The 21,701-nt window shown below is 41.5% G+C and overlaps 1 protein-coding gene across 3 annotated transcripts in view; it reads right to left on the bottom strand.

Annotated features, from left to right (window-relative positions):
* LOC132153606 (glutamate receptor ionotropic, NMDA 2B-like) overlaps nt 1-21,003 on the bottom strand; it is a 49,541-nt gene extending 28,538 nt beyond the window's left edge. The window contains exons 1-5 of one of the 3 annotated variants that reach the window (XM_059562695.1): nt 20,492-21,003; nt 19,784-19,951; nt 14,053-14,152; nt 13,854-13,927; nt 4,279-4,851 (exon numbers count right to left, since the gene is read on the bottom strand). In XM_059562695.1, the coding sequence (XP_059418678.1) occupies nt 4,279-4,833 (555 nt within the window). In that variant the 5' untranslated portion in view covers nt 4,834-4,851; nt 13,854-13,927; nt 14,053-14,152; nt 19,784-19,951; nt 20,492-21,003. The remainder of the gene's footprint in view (nt 1-4,278; nt 4,852-13,853; nt 13,928-14,052; nt 14,153-19,783; nt 19,952-20,491) is intronic. The other 2 variants (XM_059562697.1, XM_059562696.1) reach the window with 2 other exon arrangements.
* Between the last annotated feature and the right edge of the window lie 698 nt (nt 21,004-21,701).

The raw sequence follows: 21,701 nt of genomic DNA, 5'->3' as shown, positions 1-21,701 counted from the left end.
ACCGCCATCAGTTCGTAGCAGTGAATGAAGATGTATCCTATCGATCACAAGTGCAGTATGGAGTACCTCAAGGCTCAGTACTAGGGCCGCTACTCTTCACGCTTTATATGTTACCCTTGGGAGATATCATCAGGAAACATGGTGTTAGCTTTCACTGTTATGCTGATGATACTCAGCTCTAAATTTCTTCGCAGCCCGGTGAAACACACCAATTTGAAAAACTAAAGGATTGCATAGTTGATATAAAAAACTGGATGACGAGTAATTTCTTACTGCTAAATTCTGAAAAAACAGAGGTGTTAATTATAGGACCTAAAAACTCTGCTTGTAATAACCTAGAACACTGTCTAAGACTTGATGGTTGCTCTGTCAATTCTTCGTCATCAGTTAGGAACCTAGGTGTGCTATTTGATCGCAATCTTTCCTTAGAAAGCCACGTTTCTAGCATTTGTAAAACTGCATTTTTCCATCTCAAAAATATATCTAAATTACGGCCTATGCTCTCAATGTCAAATGCAGAAATGTTAATCCATGCATTTATGACCTCAAGGTTAGATTATTGTAATGCTTTATTGGGTGGTTGTTCTGCACGCTTAGTAAACAAACTACAGCTAGTCCAAAATGCAGCAGCAAGAGTTCTTACTAGAACCAGGAAGTATGACCATATTAGCCCGGTCCTGTCAACACTGCACTGGCTCCCTATCAAGCATCGCATAGATTTTAAAATATTGCTTATTACTTATAAAGCCCTGAATGGTTTAGCACCTCAGTATTTGAATGAGCTCCTTTTACATTATAATCCTCTACGTCCGCTACGTTCTCAAAACTCAGGCAATTTGATAATACCTAGAATATCAAAATCAACTGCGGGCGGCAGATCCTTTTCCTATTTGGCGCCCAAACTCTGGAATAACCTACCTAACATTGTTCGGGAGGCAGACACACTCTTGCAGTTTAAATCTAGATTAAAGACCCATCTCTTTAACCTGGCATACACATAACATACTAATATGCTTTTATTATCCAAATCCGTTAAAGGATTTTTAGGCTGCATTAATTAGGTAAACCGGAACCGGAAACACTTCCCATAACAACCTATGTACTTGCTACATCATTAGAAGAATGGCATCTACGCTAATATTTGTCTGTTTCTCTCTTGTTCCGAGGTCACCGTGGCCACCAGATCCAGTCTGTGTCCAGATCAGAGGGTCACTGCAGTCACCCGGATCCAGTACGTATCCAGACCAGATGGTGGATCAGCACCTAGAAAGGACCTCTACATCCCTGAAAGACAGCGGAGACCAGGACAACTAGAGCCCCAGATACAGATCCCCTGTAAAGACCTTGTCTCAGAGGAGCACCAGGACAAGACCACAGGAAACAGATGATTCTTCTGCACAATCTGACTTTGCTGCAGCCTGGAATTGAACTACTGGTTTCGTCTGGTCAGAGGAGAACTGGCCCCCCAACTGAGCCTGGTTTCTCCCAAGGTTTTTTTCTCCATTCTGTCACCGATGGAGTTTCGGTTCCTTGCCGCTGTCGCCTCTGGCTTGCTTAGTTGGGGTCACTTCATCTACAGCGATATCGTTGACTTGATTGCAAATAAATGCACAGACACTATTTAACTGAACAGAGATGACATCACTGAATTCAATAATGAACTGCCTTTAACTATCATTTTTGCATTATTGACACTGTTTTCCTAATGAATGTTGTTCAGTTGCTTTGACGCAATGTATTTTGTTTAAAGCGCTATATAAATAAAGGTGACTTTGACATTGACATTGACATTGATCAACCGTCTCAATTCTTGTTTTTATGAATCTAAACTTTCAGATTTATATTGTTTGTACCCCATTTTTTCTCTTTCTGTTGTCATGTGAATTGTTCAATTTTCAATTTAAACATCTCCTGTGCTGTCTGGATGTTACACTTTTGTTTTTCTTTGTATTTTTGTGAATAATTAAAAGCTAAATGAATAAATATATATATATATATATATATATATATATATATATATATATATATATATATATATATATATATATATATATATAGTATGAAGTGCGAGACAAACATGCGTGACCTGACTAGCAGTGAATGTGTGTCTGGTTCCTCTGGGAAGCTGCTGTTTTGACATTGTGAAGGTTGCTCTGTAAGCGCTGGACAGGATGCGTGGGCTGAGCAGCGGTTCTTCATCTTCATCTTCATCGGCGTGTTTAGTGGAGAGAGAGAAGGAGACAAGCGCGGTGTTATTCCGCAGCGTTTAGAGCTCATAGCCTTGTGTGTGTGGGCGCAGCTCTGACTCACTGCCATCCGACAGCGACCGGATCATTTTCTCTCAGTGTCTGATGCTTCCAGCTGCTCATCATCATCCTCACACACACACACACTGTTTCCCATCATGCATCTCTTCAGAATTACTGTACATTAACACTGAGGTTTGGGGAAGCTAGGACGCTGTGTGCCTCAGTTCTAACGACTTCCTGTTTCATGGTGAAACATCGCAATTTGTCAGACTGCCACGGACACAACCTTCAAGCAAATCTCAAGATCTTTGCAATTTAACATCACTAAGGGCTTTAGATTACACTGAACACATTTGGTGTTGATATGATTAAATCTCTAGGAGTTTGTTAGAACGCTAGACTCTATTAAAAATAAAGGTGCTTCAAAAGGTTCTTCAAGTGATGCCATAGAAGAACCGTTTTTGGTTCCACAATGAACCATTCAGTCAAAGGTTCTTTAAAGAACCATTTCTTTTATACCTTTTTGTAATCTGAAGAACCTTCTTTCTCCCCAAGGAACCTTTTGTGAAACAGAAAGGTTCTTCAGATGTTAAATGTTCTTTGTGGAACCATTTGGACAAAAAGGTTCTTCTATGGCATTGTCAAGCACCTTTGTTTTTTTTTGTTTTTTTTTAAGAATATACACCTGAAAATGGACACAACATTTGCCTAAAGAAAATGAAAGTGAAAGTGAAGTGACATTCAGCCAAGTATGGTGACCCATACTCAGAATTTGTGCTCTGCATTTAACCCATCCGAAGTGCACACACACAGAGCAGTGAACACACACACACACACTGTGAGCACACACCCAGAGCAGTGGGCAGCCATTTATGCTGCGGCGCCCGGGGAGCAGTTGGGGGTTCGATGCCTTGCTCAAGGGCACCTAAGTCGTGGTATTGAAGGTGGAGAGAGCACTGTACATGCACTCCCCCCACCCACAATTCCTGCCGGCCCGGGACTCGAACTCACAACCTTTCGATTGGGAGTCCGACTCTCTAACCATTAGGCCACGACTTCCCGTACATGTAAGGACATCGGTAGACACATGTGTAGACACATTAAATTACAAATAAGTGACTTCCTATTGAGTTTGGGAATTTGCTTTAAGATCATTTTTTTGTAGGCATTGGTGTGTTACATGTGTCTACCGATGTCCTTACATGTACGCATGAGCCGCACTTCACTGAAAATTAATAGGTGGCACTATCGAGCCATTTAGCTACACTCACTTCTGAAACCCTCTCTTCACATCCAATTTAACATCACTAAGGGCTTTAGATTACACTGACCAAATTTGGTGTTGACCTGATTAAATCTCTAGGAGGAGTTCATTTGAATACTACGCCTGAAAACTAGTGGTTGACCGATGTGGGTTTTTATTTTGACAGCCGATGCCGATATCTTGGAAAGCGGGGGTATAAAGGGGGATATAAAGCCGATATAGAAGGAAAAGGAAGTAAACACTGTAACAGAAGAACAGGGCACTCAGTATTCTGGGAAGTTTGTGTGCACTGGGAATCATATTTTCAAATAAAGCCAGGTTAACACTCATTTAACATACAGCACACAGTGAAAATAACATGAATATGGAGGGAGAGTGTGAGCTCTGTGTGTGTGCTCAGGTGCTGCCGCTCTCAGCGCTGTCAAAATAAAAGTCCAGTGCACCTCAAACACATCAGCCAAGCAGAAAAAGTATCAGCTGATGCCAATATTTTAAAAATGCCAAATATCGGCCAATATATATCGGCCATGGTGATATATCGGTCAACCACTGCTCCAAACAGACACAACATTTGCTGAGAAAATTCAAGATAACTGATTTACAGTTGGGCTGGGATTTTACTTGAGTATACTTTTTTGAAGTTATTGGTGTGCTACACTTACTGAAAGTAAATAGGCGGCGCTAACAAGCCATTTTGCTAGTCCCACTTCTCCTCAAACATAAATGTTCTCCATATCTGTTTAAAAGCAAAATTAGCGCACGTACCTTAGCGGCCATGATCATGGAGGAGCCTCCCTTCACTCCCAGGATGGGGATGTGTGTCTGCGTGGAGATGAAGTCCAGGATCTGTGCGATGGCCTCCTGGTCGGTGTCGTCTCCGAACACCACGCCCTGCAGCCAGTGCTCCGTCATCAGGTCACAGATGCTCTTGATGATGCTCTTGGGGTCTGTCTCGTTCATCGTGACCATCTCCACACTGGGTGCCAGCGGCATGTGGCCAAAGTCGTCTTTGTCACGCATGCCGGCGAGCGCCACCTCACTGGAGTTCCCCACCAGCACCACTGCGATGCTCAGGCCCTGCATCAGCTTGGAGATGGGCGGATACTGAGCCACTGATGATGGGATATAGTGGGCCACGCCCCCTCCGCCTCGCTCGCGCCGTGATTGGACGGCCAGTGGCAGCAGCAGCAGCAGACACACGGCCAACAGCTGCTGCAGCGACGGACAGGGCCAGTGACGTGGGGGCGGAGCCAGAACATGAAGCCACGCCCGCCTTTCCTGAGAGGGTGGAGCTAAGCCACGGTAAATGCAGATGGACATGATGGAGGAGCGGACAACCTGTGAGAAAAACAGACAGAGGTTACAGCTCAGCAGCAGTCCTAAATGCAGATATCTGCGCAAAGATGACCTCACCGTTGTTTTTGTTATTCCTGAAATGGGCAGATCTTTTAGACGCGTCATGTGTTAATCAGTACTGTGAAAGGAAATTAGTAAACAAGCACTTGGAAATCTGAATTTCACAATACTGCACAGCATGTGCTAATGATCAGACGATATGTGGCTTTCAGAGGAGAACTGGCGAGAAATGCTTGTGTGCATATTAATACCATCCACTTCAAAAGATGAGTGCTTCTGAACCAAAGAGCCTGTTTCTGTCAAAGCGGAACGTCACAGACCAGAAACTCACACTTAATATCACTAGAGAGAGAGACAAAGAGAGAGAACAAGAAAGCACTATTATCCCAAAATGAACAAAATATTTACCCAAGTTAAAAATCACACGTTAACTGTAAGATTTCACTGCGCAAACACAGCTGCGAGATTTGGAGCGATCTGACAACCACCAATCAATATTCAATAAATGCACTGATAAAAACTAATTCAACAACCCTTTGTTACACACAAATATCTTCAAATATGGGCCAAGTTAGGCAGATGGTTAGTTACATTTCATAATAATATTAATATTGTTTATAAAATTTATGTTAATCAATTTCTTAATTATCATTTATTTATTTATTAAAAATCATAGGGAAAATGCACTCTAAACGGATCAGAAATGAAAAAATTGGAGGATCTACATCTCAAACTTGAAAAAAGCAGAAGATCAACCGAGACCAAAGGAGCGTAACAGATGAAGTGAGCACATAAGAGTCCTGAGGTCTGAGACACACATGAACAGGGCAGCAGCAGACGCTCAGCAGATCAATATTAGATGCACATCTTCAGCCTGTTTATTATGGATGAGATAAACTGTCCCCTGACGAGCAGAGAGAGAGTGACCCGGCCGGCGCCTACACACCGCACAGAGCCGCGTTACACAAGCGCTGTAATGATCGCTGTGAGACCGCAGATACTCTCATACTGTACTCCACTCAATCTCTCAGAGCTCGCTCCGGGGAACACAAGTGTTGCTGGAACCCACATCTTCATTCATTCAGGTTGGGCTGGACATTAGGGACAGTTAGTGATAACCCTAGTTCAAATGAAGATGTGTGGTGTATTGTACTGGACGTGACGGAGGAGAGGAAAGGGTTTGTGATGCAGAGACTGACACACAGTACAGAGATCTGAGTCTGCACTTCTCTTGACCACGCAGTTTCCATAGCAACCATTAAAATAGACCTCTCCATACAGTTGATGGCCTCACACACACACACACACACACACACACACACACACACACACACACACTCACACTCAGGCTCCGCCCCTCTGCAGAAGCCACTCACATCACTGTAATTAGCATAAGAGAGTCCTGTTTATGAGACACGCACACACACACACACACACACACACACACACACACACACTGTAATCAGTGAAATGAGATTGATTGATGCGTTCCACAGATTACAGCTTCAGCTCACTTGGCTATTTCAGGAGCACATTACATGGATGAGGACTGTGTGTGTGTGTGTGTGTGTGTGTGTGTGAGAGAGAGAGAGTTCAGGCTCTGATCAGGTGCAGTGATCTCAGACTGAACTCAGATCTTTAGCTGTTAACACACATCTTAAGTCCTTTGTAAGTGAAGCTGGATGTTCAGTGAAGAATAAAACCTGGACTAAGAGTTTGACCATAATGACAGGAGAAATATTCATAAACAGCATTATGTTTGATCGTATGCTGAAACTAAACTAAGAGAAATGCGCACACACACACACACACACACACACACACACACACACACACACGGCGCTGATAACCTCGTCAAAACAGTTGCTTATGGCAAGTGATAAAAGTTGAACTTTATGCAAATGAAGAGTGACTCTCAGGAGCGACAGCCAATAGGAGTGAAGCTCACACGTCTGGACAGGACAGTGAGATCCAGAGCAACTCACTGTTTTATTAGTATCATCACGTTTCATTATTAATAAAAACTAAATGTTTTCAAACATCATAAACAGTCCAGGCATGTTTTTGTTCCTGTAACTGTACAACAAATCTTTTTAGATGTAACTATTGAGAACAGACCAGGTATTATATGATATAAACTAAAATAAATTATACCAGCATTATTTAAAGAGAAAGTCAAACTACTGTTTCGTCAGAAATGTGCTTTACAGTTAAAGCTGTGCTCATGTTGCTCTCTCATTCAACACAAGAACAAATGTTTGTGCACTTGACATTAACTGCATCACATAAGCTGTTTTGGACTGTAAGTCTCAGATCTCAGATAAATACTAAAGAAAGTTTCTCTCGTCAGCTCAGCTCAGAAAGTGAGTGACGCCTTCTTTACGACAAAGAGTCACTCTCCAGACCCCAGACATTCTCTGTTCCTCTCTGCTGACCTCCGTCTGAACTGCTGAGACCATCAGATCGTTCAAGAAACAGCTGAAGACCCACGGCTTCCTTAAACACTTGACCAGCAACACCCTGATCCTCTCAAAACACCCTTCTCTCGCCCCCGAATGACAACACGTCATAAAGACCCCACTGCAGACACACACACACGCTTGAGCCTTGCAGAGGACTAAATGATGACAAGATTTTAAAGTATTCATGAGACATGAATCTCTGGAGCAAAACACTGCTGCAAACACACACACACACAAACACACACACACACAGAGACTGAAGTGTGAGGTGTGTCACATGACATCGGTTTATTCATCAATCAGTCAGTCTGCACACGTGCTGCCGCTGCGTGATCATGAGTGTCAACACATAATGATCTCAAATTAATCTGATCTAATTACACCATCAGGAATGAACACAAACCACAACACTCCATCAACCACACACACACACACACACACAGATCAATGGGTTGGTAAACACATTAACAGCCACACATCTAACATGTGGAGGGTTGGGCTAAAGCAACACACTCACTTATTTCTGCTAGTCCTGCGGCATCATGATTACAAGACCCAAATATTTGAGGAAATATTAAATAAATACAGTAAATACTGACAAAGCAATGTTTTATCAAATCATATGGGTGTAGTAAAAACATAACCAGAAAACTGACTAGAATTACAACTGATGACGAGGACATAGTTACCCACTGACTTCCCATTTATCAGTAGTGTATGAAATACCTGGAAGTCATATTCAAGTGAAAGTACAGATATCTTACTGTGTTAAATCTTAAACGTACTTAAGTATTGAAAGTAAAAGTACAAGTAAATGCAAAATGGAAAAGAAGCAAATATATATATATATTCATACAGCTTAAGTAGCAAAATTGTGTTCAGTTCTAACTATTTTTTCCATTTTGTATTTTTGAGTAAGAATAAGCAACACTTCATCCAACACTACCAACATAAGAAAACATTTCTGTAATCTGCATCTGAAATAGCATTTACCCAACCGTTGATGCATCTCAGAGGGGACATGGATTCATTTAAACTGCAGACACAGATGCATAAATACGGTTAATGATTGGTTTTTAACATAAAATGTTGAATACTGATATTTGAAATAATTTAAGACATGGGGAAAAATGGTCGAAATGTGAAGTTAAAACACACAAATGTGTAACAGCAAGTGAATGTTAATGTCAAAAAAACTGCTCGAAGCAGCTCACCAAAGCGAACTTTCTGGGGGAGTTCGTTTCGGCTCCTAAACACTTTTTAGTTTCTATTGGTCCGTGGCAGTTACACAATCAGTGTGTGTGTTCTGAAACTACACCTTCTTTGACCCGCACATTTTTTCATTTTTCCCCGTATCGTTCCTCATTCTGCGGAGGTCATTAAGGAGAGCAACATCTCCTGAACACACTGGAGTGTCAAACAGCTGAGCTGCACAGATATATCCACACCTGTACAATCGCTCTCGGAGAGACTTTAAAGATCTACAGACTGGATTTCATTCCTAGAAAGCGTCGTGAGTCATGTTTACATTAATCTACACCCCGCCTCCAGCAGCGGTGGTGTTGGAACGTTTGTTAACAGTACACCGTTAACAAACAAACTTTTTGCCCCCAAACAAAGAACGAAAACAAACTTTGTTTGAAATATATCGGTGCCTTTATGTCTAAAATGTAAGACACTTATTGCTTTACTGAACTTGTATAAAATTAATAAATATGATAATGCATCTGCAGAAAAAATGGTTCTCTTTGTGTGATGTATATTAAGTTAACTAGGCCTATATTAAATTATAGAAATATAAAAAGCATACAGAAGAGTTATTGCCATCTACAATTTAGAGTGCCCGGAATATTGAGTTTTAATAGACTAATAAATGAATGTGTGTGCACTCTGTGTGTGATTTGGTGATATAGACTACTTGATAGCATCAGATTGAACATCATTAAAACAACACTTACCATATCGTTGCAGACGATGCTGTATATCGCATTGCCCAGACTTGATTTGAGTGGAAAAGTTAAATCATCTGCGGTTGTGGCGGCGCACACTTGTTTGCACACGAGCAAAAGTGTTTTTATGAGTCTAACCTGCAAACCCCAGACCACTGATTCGTCAAACCTGCTTTCCTGCAGTCTGGGTTCTTCTGACTATTTTGAGGTAAGTAACTAATATACTTAGGGGACATTTATCAAAGTTAAACCATACATTTTAATTAGGAAATGTAGTGGAGTGATGGTGTTCTCTACCTCCTGGGGTAGGTCACCTGGAACCTCCATGTCTCATCCATTTACATTACATTTTATTTACATTTATGCATTTAACTTACAGTGCAATCAGGCTATACATCTTTTTTTTTTTTTTTACCAGAATGTGTTTTCCCTGGAAATTGAACCCAAATCTTTTTGCACTGCTAACACAATGCTCTACTACTGTGCCAGACAAGTTTCCAAAGGTCTAGACGGGGGAGCCAAATGGTGCCCGTCTATGAGTCAGTAGATCCTTCCTCAGAGGAATCAGCCAAGGAGGGGCTCTCACGAGGAGCACTAGTTTGGGGAGCCAGGTCCGAGTGGGCCATTACAGGGCCACTAGCAATACTTGCTCTTTGTGCTCCCGGACTTTGCACAGCCTATGCACGAGAACACTCGCTGGGGGAAATGCATACTTGCACAGGCCCCTTGGCCAGCTGAGAGCCAGTGCATCCATGCCAAGTGTTCCCTTAAGCCTGGTTCACACGGCAGGATAATTAGGCCCGATTGACACCTTCCGACAATCTTAAGGATGCTCCAATTATCGTAAAATAATCTGATCAGATATTCCTGCCGTGTGTGGTGTGTTAAGACTGCTCTCCTCTGCTCGGAAGGACGTCGGGACTGCTCCGATCTCAAATCGGGGATATCCAACATGTTGGATTTATTTGGCCCGATTTCTTCTCATGTGTGGTGTCCCCCGAGGACAAACGATCACGCAGCCTGTGGACTGTGGCGTGTAGCCAATCAGAAAGCGAGGTGACGAGGCGGCGAGGAAGTACCGGGAAACAAAATCAAAACAGCCGGCGGCTTGGCGCACCAGAAAATCCGGTGGACGTCGGAGATGGAGGACTTTGTCTCCACTTCTTTGACCATCACCTTTTCTTGTTTTTCTTATGTTTTTTTTTCGGTTACAAACAAAGCACAAACTATGGCCACTGCATCCTCTTCGTACATCCTCTTCGTCCGCCATGATTGTTTACTCTGAAGTCACGTTTGATCTCGAGGGATTTTGCGAGATTTCCCGTCTGACCTGGGAATGCTCGGGAGTCAAATCGGTTCGTGTGTGATGTGTTGATTTTGCCGTGTGGCTGCACACCACACACTGTATGACCAAAACTGTTAGACCCGTGATTTTTTATCGCCGTGTGTGGGGTCTCTCAGGTTTGGAAAATCGGCCGACAATTTTAAAATCGTCCCGTGTGAACCAGGCTTTAGTTAGGGATCAGAAAAATTATTACTTATAAAGCCCTGAATGATTTAGCGCCTCAGTATTTGAACAAGCTCTTATTGCATTAAAAATCCTCTACGTCCACTACGTTCTCAAAACTCAGGCAGTTTGATAATACCTAGAATATCAAAATCAACTGCAGGTGGCAGATCCTTTTCCTATTTGGCGCCTAAACTCTGGAATAACCTACCTAACATTGTTCGGGAGGCAGACACACTCTTGCAGTTTAAATCTAGATTAAAGACCCATCTCTTTAAAGGCGCAATATGTAATTTTTCTGCTTTAGCAGATATCACTATATCTATGTTATATATATATTTTTGTTGTTTACTTACATTATCCCGACAGTTTCCACGAACTTTAAAATCCAGAGAAAATTATAGTTTAATTAGAAGACACGGCACGTTTCTTTATTTCCATTTGTCGCCCGTCTATGGCGCCATATAAACTTTGACCCCTCTAGTTTATCTAACTTCCTGCGGAACCGCCAAATACAAAGGTGAACAGAATTAAAGACGAGACGAAGAAGAAAAAGTAGTAGCTAGCCTTTATCGAGACTATTATATTTTATATTTATATTCGTATTTATACCTCAATCAATAACTTAGTTATGGATCATGATTATGCTTTGCCTGCACGTTCTGTGAAGCGCAAACGTACGGGTGAAATAAATGACCTGAGAAGGTTTTGGGACGAAGAAGAAACGAGACACGGGTAAATATTGGAGTTGCATTTCCAAGATAGAGAGAGCTTCGTGACAAGCTGAAACTACAGAGAGATGCTTGCATTCTAATAAACAGGTATGCATCCATTCAGCTAACTGTATCTATCCGTATATTTTGTGAAACGATGATGTCTTGTGTAAAACGCAGATGGACTAGCTCTCATGTAGAGTATAATGTAAATCTACATGTGGACTATATGTAGCTGGATAAAGTAGCTTCAAATGCAGTTCACTATGTTGTTCGATATCATAGTATAAACGTAGCCTAATTATAATTATTAACGAAAGGCAACAGTGTTTTTTTTTAACATATATTACTACTAGCTAGATGGAATATTGATTTGATAGGGGTCTGATAATTCATATATCTCTCCGTTCGAAAATACGTGATTGTCAAAATACTAAGGCCGGTGACACACTGGCTGCGTGGCGGCTGCAGCTGCTTTAGGTGACACAGAGGGAGACCGCTGACAGACCAGGCTCTTGTCTTCATGACAACAATATCTATACTTCATGTTGAACATAAATATAAAGCCTACTGATAAAGGACACCGTCAACAGTATTGACGGCAAAATAGACTTATGTTTGACAGGTGCAATATTTGAAAATCGATAATTATCTATTTATTTTTTAAATTACATTTGTATCTGAATTTATGTCAACCTATAGACTTTCAAACATCAAAATGTCATGAATTAATATGTATTTGTGTACAAAATTACATATAAACATTTTCCTATTATATTTTGCCTGGAAACGCTTCCAACGCTTCCAACGCTTCGCGTGAAAAATAGGCGTCGGTTCTATTTCTAGCATGCACACATTTTCTGTGCGGCTCGAGCCGGGCCTGAGACACGCGTCTCACACAGGCAGTCTGCAAGCTCTAACCTATTCACATGGGAGCCGAATTAAAAACTGACACGCCACGCAGCTGAGACGCTTGCGCCACGCATCCAGTGTGTCGCCGGCCTCAGTTAAAATGAGTGAGGAATGTGGGGAGCGACAGAGCGCGTGTTCCAATGAACAACAACTCCTATGAGCCTAGGCTCTTTCCCGACGTCATCAAATTACGTCTCATGTTATTATTTTGATTGAGTGACCCCTGGTGGCCAAAAATTCCATACTGCACGTTTAAATCCATTAAAGGATTTTTAGGCTGCATTAATTAGGTAAACCGAAACCGGAAACACTTCCCATAACACCAGATGTACTTGCTACATCATTAGAAGAATGGCATCTACGCTAATATTAGTCTGTTTCTCTCTTATTCCGAGGTCACCGTAGCCACCAGATCCAGTCTGTGTCCAGATCAGAGGGTCACTGCAGTCACCCGGATCCAGTACGTATCCAGACCAGATGGTGGATCAGCACCTAGAAAGGACCTCTACATCCCTGAAAGACAGCGGAGACCAGGACAACTAGAGCCCCAGATACAGATCCCCTGTAAAGACCTTGTCTCAGAGGAGCACCAGGACAAGACCACAGGAAACAGATGATTCTTCTGCACAATCTGACTTTGCTGCAGTCTGGAATTGAACTACTGGTTTCGTCTGGTCAGAGGAGAACTGGACCCCAACTGAGCCTGGTTTCTCCCAAGGTTTTTTTCTCCATTCTGTCACCGATGGAGTTTCGGTTCCTTGCCGCTGTCGCCTCTGGCTTGCTTAGTTGGGGACACTTCATCTACAGCGATATCGTTGACTTGATTGCAAATAAATGCACAGACACTATTTAACTGAACAGAGATGACATCACTGAATTCAATGATGAACTGCCTTTAACTGTCATTTTGCATTATTGACACACTGTTTTCCTAATGAATGTTGTTCAGTTGCTTTGACGCAATGTATTTTGTTTAAAGCGCTATATAAATAAAGGTGACTTGACTTGATAGATCAGCCGTGAACCAGCACACTGTCCAGGGCTTCATGATCTGTTCGATGAAAGACAGACTTGAGACCTGCACCATAACTAAATGCTGATAAGTTCTGGATGAACGATCCCGTCAAAACACACATTAGTGTTTCTCCAAATGTCAGTGAATGTGTGTTGAGTTGATGAGATTGGATTTGTGTGAAACTCTGATGAGAGTAGCAGCTTTATCACAGATTATCGCAGATTACTGTGTGTGTGTGTATGTGTGTGTGTCTGGTGTTGCCATCTTTATGTGATCAAATGCCTTAAAACTCAGCAGCCAATCTAGCCAGTGAGAAAAACACACAATAATGAACAATGCTGAAAATAGTGAGGTTAATGGCAGGTGTGTGTGTGTGTGTGTGTGTGTGTGTGAGTGAGAGAGAGAGTGCATGCGTGTGTGTCTCACCTTGTATGTTTTTAGCCAAACTCTCACTCCTCCATCTCAGAAACCACATGATGCTGTAGCGCTCTCATACCCTACTGCACACACACACACACATCAGTATTAATGGAACGTGAAATATTCTAATTCTAAATAGAGTGATTGACTAATTCATCTCACAATCAATAAAGCTTCTGATTATGTGCGTGTGTGTTTTTGTTACCTGTGGACACTGATAGCAGTCGGTCTGCAGTATCTCTCTTTTTCTTATGTGTGCGTGTCCTCTGGAACTGCTGATCTTCAGTGTCCTGGTTTCAGAGCGTCTGCAGGGAGAGAAAATACCTTCATTTTCAGACATAACCCTCAGACACACACACTCACTCAATGCAGGCTTCAAGTATAACTTGTTTGAAGTAATGGTGCTTCATATAACATTATCCAGAGAAATAAATGTTAATGATAAATCCCCTGTTATGTTTGTACTGGCTACTGTATACAGGCCACCAGGGCACCATACAGACTTTATTAAAGAGTTTGGCGATTTTACATCCGAGTTAGTTCTGGCTGCAGATAAAGTTTTAATAGTTGGTGATTTTAATATCCATGTTGATAATGAAAACGATGCATTGGGATCAGCATTTATAGACATTCTGAACTCTATTGGTGTTAGACAACACGTTTCAGGACCTACTCATTGTCGAAATCATACTCTAGATTTAATACTGTCACATGGAATTGATGTTGATAGTGTTGAAATTATTCAGCCAAGTGATGATATCTCAGATCATTATTTAGTTCTGTGCAAACTTCATATAGCCAAAATTGTAAATTCTACTTCTTGTTACAAGTATGGAAGAACCATCACTTCTAACACAAAAGACTGCTTTTTAAGTTATCTTCCTGATGTATCCAAATTCCTTAGCATATCCAAAACCTCAGAACAACTTGATGATGTAACAGAAACTATGGACTCTCTCTTTTCTAGCACTTTAAATAAAGTTGCTCCTTTACGCTTAAGGAAGGTTAAGGAAAACAGTTTGACACCATGGTATAATGAGCATACTCGCACCCTAAAGAGAGCAGCCCGAAAAATGGAGCGTAGCTGGAGGAAAACAAAACTAGAGGTATTTCGTATTGCTTGGCGGGAAAGTAACCTATCCTACAGAAAAGCATTAAAAACTGCTAGATCCGATTACTTTTCTTCTCTTTTAGAAGAAAACAAACATAACGCCAGGTATTTATTCAATACAGTGGCTAAATTAACGAAAAATAAAGCCTCAACAAGTGTTGACATTTCCCAACACCACAGCAGTAATGACTTTATGAACTACTTTACTTCTAAAATCGATACTATTAGAGATAAAATTGCAACCATTCAGCCGTCAGCTACAGTATCACATCAGACAGTGCACTATAGACCCCCTGAGGAACAGTTCCACTCATTCTCTACCATAGGAGAGGAAGAATTGTATAAACTTGTTAAATCATCTAAACCAACAACATGTATGTTAGACCCTATACCATCTAAGCTCCTGAAAGAGGTGCTTCCAGAAGTCATAGATCCTCTTCTGACTATTATTAATTCCTCATTGTCATTAGGATATGTCCCCAAAACCTTCAAACTGGCTGTTATTAAGCCTCTCATCAAAAAACCACAACTTGACCCCAAATAACTAGTTAATTATAGACCAATCTCGAATCTCCCTTTTCTGTCCAAGATACTAGAAAAGGTGGTATCCTCACAATTATATTCCTTCTTAGAGAAAAATGGTATATGTGAGGATTTCCAGTCAGGATTTAGACCGTATCATAGTACTGAGACTGCTCTCCTTAGAGTTATAAATGATCTGCTCTTATCATCTGATCGTGGGTGTATCTCTCTATTAGTTTTATTGGATCTTAGTGCTGCGTTTGACACAATTGACCACAACATTCTTTTGCATAGACTTGAACACTTTGTTGGCATTAATGGAAGTGCATTAGCATGGTTTAAATCATACTTGTATGACCGCCATCAGTTCGTAGCAGTGAATGAAGATGTATCCTATCGATCACAAGTGCAGTATGGAGTACCTCAAGGCTCAGTACTAGGGCTGCTACTCTTCACGCTTTATATGTTACCCTTGGGAGATATCATCAGGAAACATGGTGTTAGCTTTCACTGTTATGCTGATGATACTCAGCTCTATATTTCTTCACGGCCCGGTGAAACACACCAATTTGAAAAACTAATGGAATGCATAGTCGATATAAAAAACTGGATGGACTAATTATAGGACCTTAATTGTTTTCTATTTCTATGAGTTTATGTGTTTTCTCAAAGTTCACCAGATAAAAACAAAAAAATAGCCAATCAAACATTTAGGACGTTCATAGAAAGAATGATGTGCAGAACTCATGAAACTGAGAAAGAGAAGAACATCATCTGATCCAGACCACAAACCACAACGAGGTTGTGTGTGTGTGTGTCAGTATTCTCTCTTGCTCTGCGCTGTATGGAGGTGTGTGTGTGTATGTGTGTGTGTGTCAGTAGTCTCTTTCGCTCTGCGCTGTACGTAGGTGTTTGTTTGTTTGTGTTGGCGTGTCTCAGGTGTCTGGAGTGTCGCTCGCTGCGGTGTGTCTGGCAGGAGCGTCTGGCAGGTATAAACAGGTGTGAATGTGACCGTGTGGCCTGCAGGGGGCAGAGGAGGAGAGAATCTTCCCTTCAGTCACTCGCATTATTACCCCTGAGCAGCAGGACATGAAGATTCTCATCAACCTGCAGGTCTTAAATCAGACAAAATGCTAAATATCTGTATGTTTGGTCAAATTCAGGACCGATGCACACAGAAGTTAGATTATAAATAACAAAAGTGCATTTTAGTGTAACCACCTTATTGGAATAATAAGCCTACACTTACCCTAACCATACCCAGTACTTTATTTTCAACTTTTTGATTATTTTTATTGAAAATAAATGCCTTTCCAATGTAATATGAGATTTGAAAAGGACTAAAAATAAAGATTAGAACTCGGTCAACGGTGTTAAAAAGACCACAGCTTGCTTTACCCTCTACACCACTGGATGTGTTGGTTGTCAATCATCTTTTGCAGTGTTGTCTAGTCACTGGAGTCACTGTAAATACAGTAGCTTCTGCCAACAAGGTGGGCAGTTTGATTTACTGTAAATAGACTGCGTATTAGGCAATCAAATAAACCAGAAGAATGAAATCTATGACACTTAGGGTAAAGGTCTTCAATGTAATAAATATTTTCATTCTAATAATCTCAGCATATTATATAAATTGTCTGTTTGGGAGGTAGATGCTGCATAAATTGCCTTGTGAAAAGAAAAAGAAAGATACTACAACTACATTACCTGTACTAAGAGAGAGATGTCACTAAATTGATTGGCCAAATGAGTTTCCACACTAAATCAGACAAAAAATAAATATCTGTGCATTCGGACAAATTCAGGTCAAATCTGCTAAAAGATGCACCTTGAGTCTGTAAAAAACAATGACGAAATAAAGTTATGGACTTAAGGTAACACTTCATTTTAAAGTGTCCTTGTTACACCTTACATGTCCTTACTTTTAGAATAACAGTAAATTATGCATAATCATGTGCAAGTAACCTTCAGTACCCAGGAATAAGTAATAAGGTTGATTTTCCAGCTGTATTTAAAATGCTTTATCATTGCTTTTGTTGTTTTATTAAGAATTAAGATTTTACTTAATTCTATAAGTGAACTTACGTATAGTTATGTAATATTTACTTTAATTCTTTATGAATGTTACAATAGAAGTAGATTGTACAGAGCAGCAGTATAATTAGACTGAAGCAAGGACACCTAAGACACTAGCCTGTGTTTGTCCGTCATCCGTGAGCTCATACAAACCTGCGTGATCATTACTCGGCTGTGTTTCTACTCAAACCTGGATTCTGTCAGCAGATTCTGACCGAGGCATAACTGGATCTGCATTAAAGAATATATAAAACATGAATGGCATTTGTTCTTCTTTTGTAATTGGCTTTGGATGAAAAAGTGTCCTGAAGGCGAGGCGTGGTGAGGGTTGATGGGCTGGTCTCATCGGAGTGAACCGTCTCAGGTCTGACACCGGATCAGCGAGAGGATGATGAGGAGGCGGTCAGAAATCAGCTTGAGCCAATTACAGCTGGATGAGTGACGAGCTGCTGTAATCTCTAATTACTTCAATCAATTTAAGAGCGGCGTCACTCATCTGAGGAGCTATTAGGAGCAGCGCGAGTGTGTGAGGCACTAAAGTGGGTTATTCACCGCCCGTGTGTGTGTGTGTGTTTTTAGACAGTGATATGTAGGTTGGAGGATACAGAGTTTGTGGGGTACATCAGAGACCAGAGGCAAGAGTTCGGCCCATTCGGGTCGGCCCAGTTTCTTAAAGTGGGACTGTGCTCCACTACCTGAGCTCTCCTCTGAGTGTGTGTGTGTGTGTGTGTGAGGCCAAACGCTAATGACATGCAGGACACAAGCATGTACTCGAAGCAAAACGTTTCTCCACACAACCCTTGAAGTGCAAGCGTTTGCCGCAGCGGTGGATTATTTGTGATCTGCTCACATCACAGATGCAGCATTCAAGATGTTAACGGAGGATCTTAATGAATATATTAGAAATTATACTTGCTAAACGTTTGGAATAACTATATTTCTGAAAGAAGTCTCTTCTGCTCACCAAGGCTGCATTTATTTGATCAAAAATAATGTACAAAACAATGAAATATTATTCTAATGTAAAACATCTGTGTTCTGTGTGAATCTGTGTTAAAGTGTAATGTATTTCTGTGATGCTCCGCTGTATTTTCAGCATCATTCCTCCAGTCTTCAGTGTCACATGATCTTCAGAAATCAGAATAATATGATGATTTACTGCTCAAGAAACATTTCTGATTATTATCAGTGTTGAACACAGCCCAAAAGTTTTTGTGGAAACCGTGATGCATTTTATTTTTCAGCATTCACAGATGAATAGAGAGCTCAAAAGAAAAGCTTTTATTGGAAATAGAATGTTTTGTAACATTATAAATCTATTAATATTACTAAATTTATTGACCTAATTTACCTCAATGTTTGTAATAGTACATTTACAGAAAAATGTGAAGCAGCAAACGAGACTTATTTCGAAAGCATCTTTTTGACCGACACTGTGAATATGATGAAATAATAAATACATAGTTTGTTTTGCATTTTATTGTTTGCATGTTCTTACAGATAATTGGTCACAAATGGCAGTTTAGGTAAGATAGTAGACTAACAGTACAGTAGTTACAGGATGAGTAATAATCTGTATTTTAGTTCTTCAATATCATCTCTACTCTGCATATTTCCTCATCTATGCTTTCTGTCCTAGTTTATGCACCTTTTTTGCACAGGTAACCTGAATGTTTCAGAAATTATAGACTTAGAAAAGGGGTCATTAATACAGGTTTTCTGAAAATGCTCAAATACACATGAGGCATTATCTAATTAAATATGTACTAATTTGCATACACTGGATGAACAAAGCCAGATGAAAATTCAGGTTTGATTTTGTCGACCAAATTTTTTCTAGATGGGGTTTGGGATTTCTATTTTTATCTCATACAGGCAAATAATATATAAACAAACCCCTGAGTAAAAGCCTTCAGAGTATAGATGGGAATAAAACGGTAATCTGGGGAATTTAAAGTGGGGGAAAAACATTTACAGATGCAAATGGATAAAGTGTAATTAAATAAAGAGGTAAAATTGTATTCCACTAGTCTGATACAACACATCTCGACCAGTGCCGGGAAAACATGTTTCTGTCTGTCTTAAAAACTTAAATCTAGTTTAGTTTAATCTCATGTAATGAAGTTTGGAGTTCATTATTTTGATGACTTAAAATAAAAGAAGGGGGGGGGTGTATAAATCTCACTCTCCTTTACACAATGAGAACTACACACACACACACACTCACCGAACAGCGCACACGTCCTCCGGCGACTCGGCGATCCGTTCACATTCACCTCTGCTAAACCGGCTTCACTCCGCATTTAGTCCAATTGTAAAAGAGCAGAAAGAGGCGCGCGTGTCTGCTCATCTGGAGACGCGACGCAGTCCAGACTCATGAATGAAGCGAGCGAGTCTCCTCAGGAGAAACAGAAGAGAAGAGCTGCATCCAAACCCTCATCCAGCGCAAGTCCTCTCAGACACAGATAACCACACGACCGCAGAGAGACACGCTGAGGATGATGGAGGGTCTCTCGCACACACACACACAGACACACACAGTATATCTGGTCTGATGAGACTCTCTATTAATGAACAGATTAATTATTCACACACACATGAGCACTGGTGCATGAATAATATCAGAAAGAGCAGCAGATCAATGAATGAAACACAGGCAAAGAGGAGCACAAAAAAAAATGAGACACACACACACACACACACACAGGTGAGAGACCAGTAGAATGTAGAGAGAGAGAGACAGGCAGAGAGACAGGTGAGTGTATTATAATGTGTTTGTGATCACACACACACACACACACACACACAGCTAACTGAGGTAAGACACACGTCTCTCTCTATCTCTACGTCACATACTGCATGTGTGTGTGTGTGTGTGTGTTCATGTGTGTGGTTTGCAAACAGAACACACACACTACAGTGAACACAAATCAACCTACCTACAATCAAACAAGCTTAGGAGGAAGAGAAGAAAAGGTAAGAGCACACAGTCCTCCGCTCACAAATCAGAGAAATTATAGATGAGATAGATGGAGAAATAGACGAGCAGGCAGATGATGGACAGCGCGAGCAGATGAGAGGAGAAAGCGCCTCCCACGACCACGATGAGGAAGAAGAAGAACAAAAAACGAAAGAAAAAGGCAAATAGTCCGACCGCCTCCGTGCTGCTGCTCGTTTGGAGGGTGTGTGTGACCCTCCCTCTGATGCCTGGCAAAAACACCTGCTCGCAAAACACACAGACATACACACACACACACACACACACATTCACTCACATGCTGCTGTCAGGACACACACACACTGCATCTGTATGACTGCGCCAAACACACTCTCTCTCTCACACACACTCCAGTGCTGCTGCCGTAAGAGCACAGACACAGCTTTCTCTCTCTCTCTCTCTCTCTCCCTCCCTCTCTCTCTCTCTGTCTCTCTCTCTCTCTCTCTCTCTCTCTCTGTCTCCCTCCCTCTCTCTCTCCCTCTCTCTGTCTCCCTCCCTCTGTCTCTCTCTGTCTCCCTCTCCCTCTCTCTCTCTCTGTCTCCCTCCCTCTCTCTCTCCCTCCCTCTCTCTCTCTCTCTCTCCCTCTCTCTGTCTCCCTCTCCCTCTCTCTCTCTCTGTCTCCCTCCCTCTCTCTCTCCCTCCCTCTCTCTCTCTCTCCCTCCCTCTCCCTCTCTCTCTCTCTCTCCCTCTCTCGGTCTCCCTCTCCCTCTCTCTCCCTCTCTCCCTCTCCCTCCCTCTCTCTCTCTCCCTCCCTCTCCCTCTCAGCCTCAGTTCTTCAGCAGACAGCACTGTGAAGACAGATCAGATCTACTCTGTCTCCCTCTGCTGGCACATAAGCACAACCTCACACTGATGTTCAGCATCTTGGGCTGTGCTACAGTCCATTCGTTATGCCCTTCACTTGCTAACTTCTCTTCGTCTCGTGGACTTGGATATATGTCATTGATTAGTACGCTGCATGTGTCGAAGAGGGCACAGGATCATCCCATCCCTGATGTCTCCTGCAAAGACCTTGAAGGATTTTCTTGACAGACAAAACAACAGGTGCCAAGAAACCAAGAGGGTCGTAAATCGAACTAGACACGGACAAGATTCCTCTTCTTTTGAGTGGGTGGTGTTTAAGTGTGATTTTAAACTTGAATGAGTC

Source organism: Carassius carassius, chromosome 1, assembly GCF_963082965.1.
Source record: "Carassius carassius chromosome 1, fCarCar2.1, whole genome shotgun sequence".
Lineage (NCBI taxonomy): Eukaryota > Metazoa > Chordata > Actinopteri > Cypriniformes > Cyprinidae > Carassius > Carassius carassius.
The sequence above is the reverse complement of the archived record's forward strand: the minus strand, read 5'-3'. Positions and strand labels throughout refer to the sequence as shown.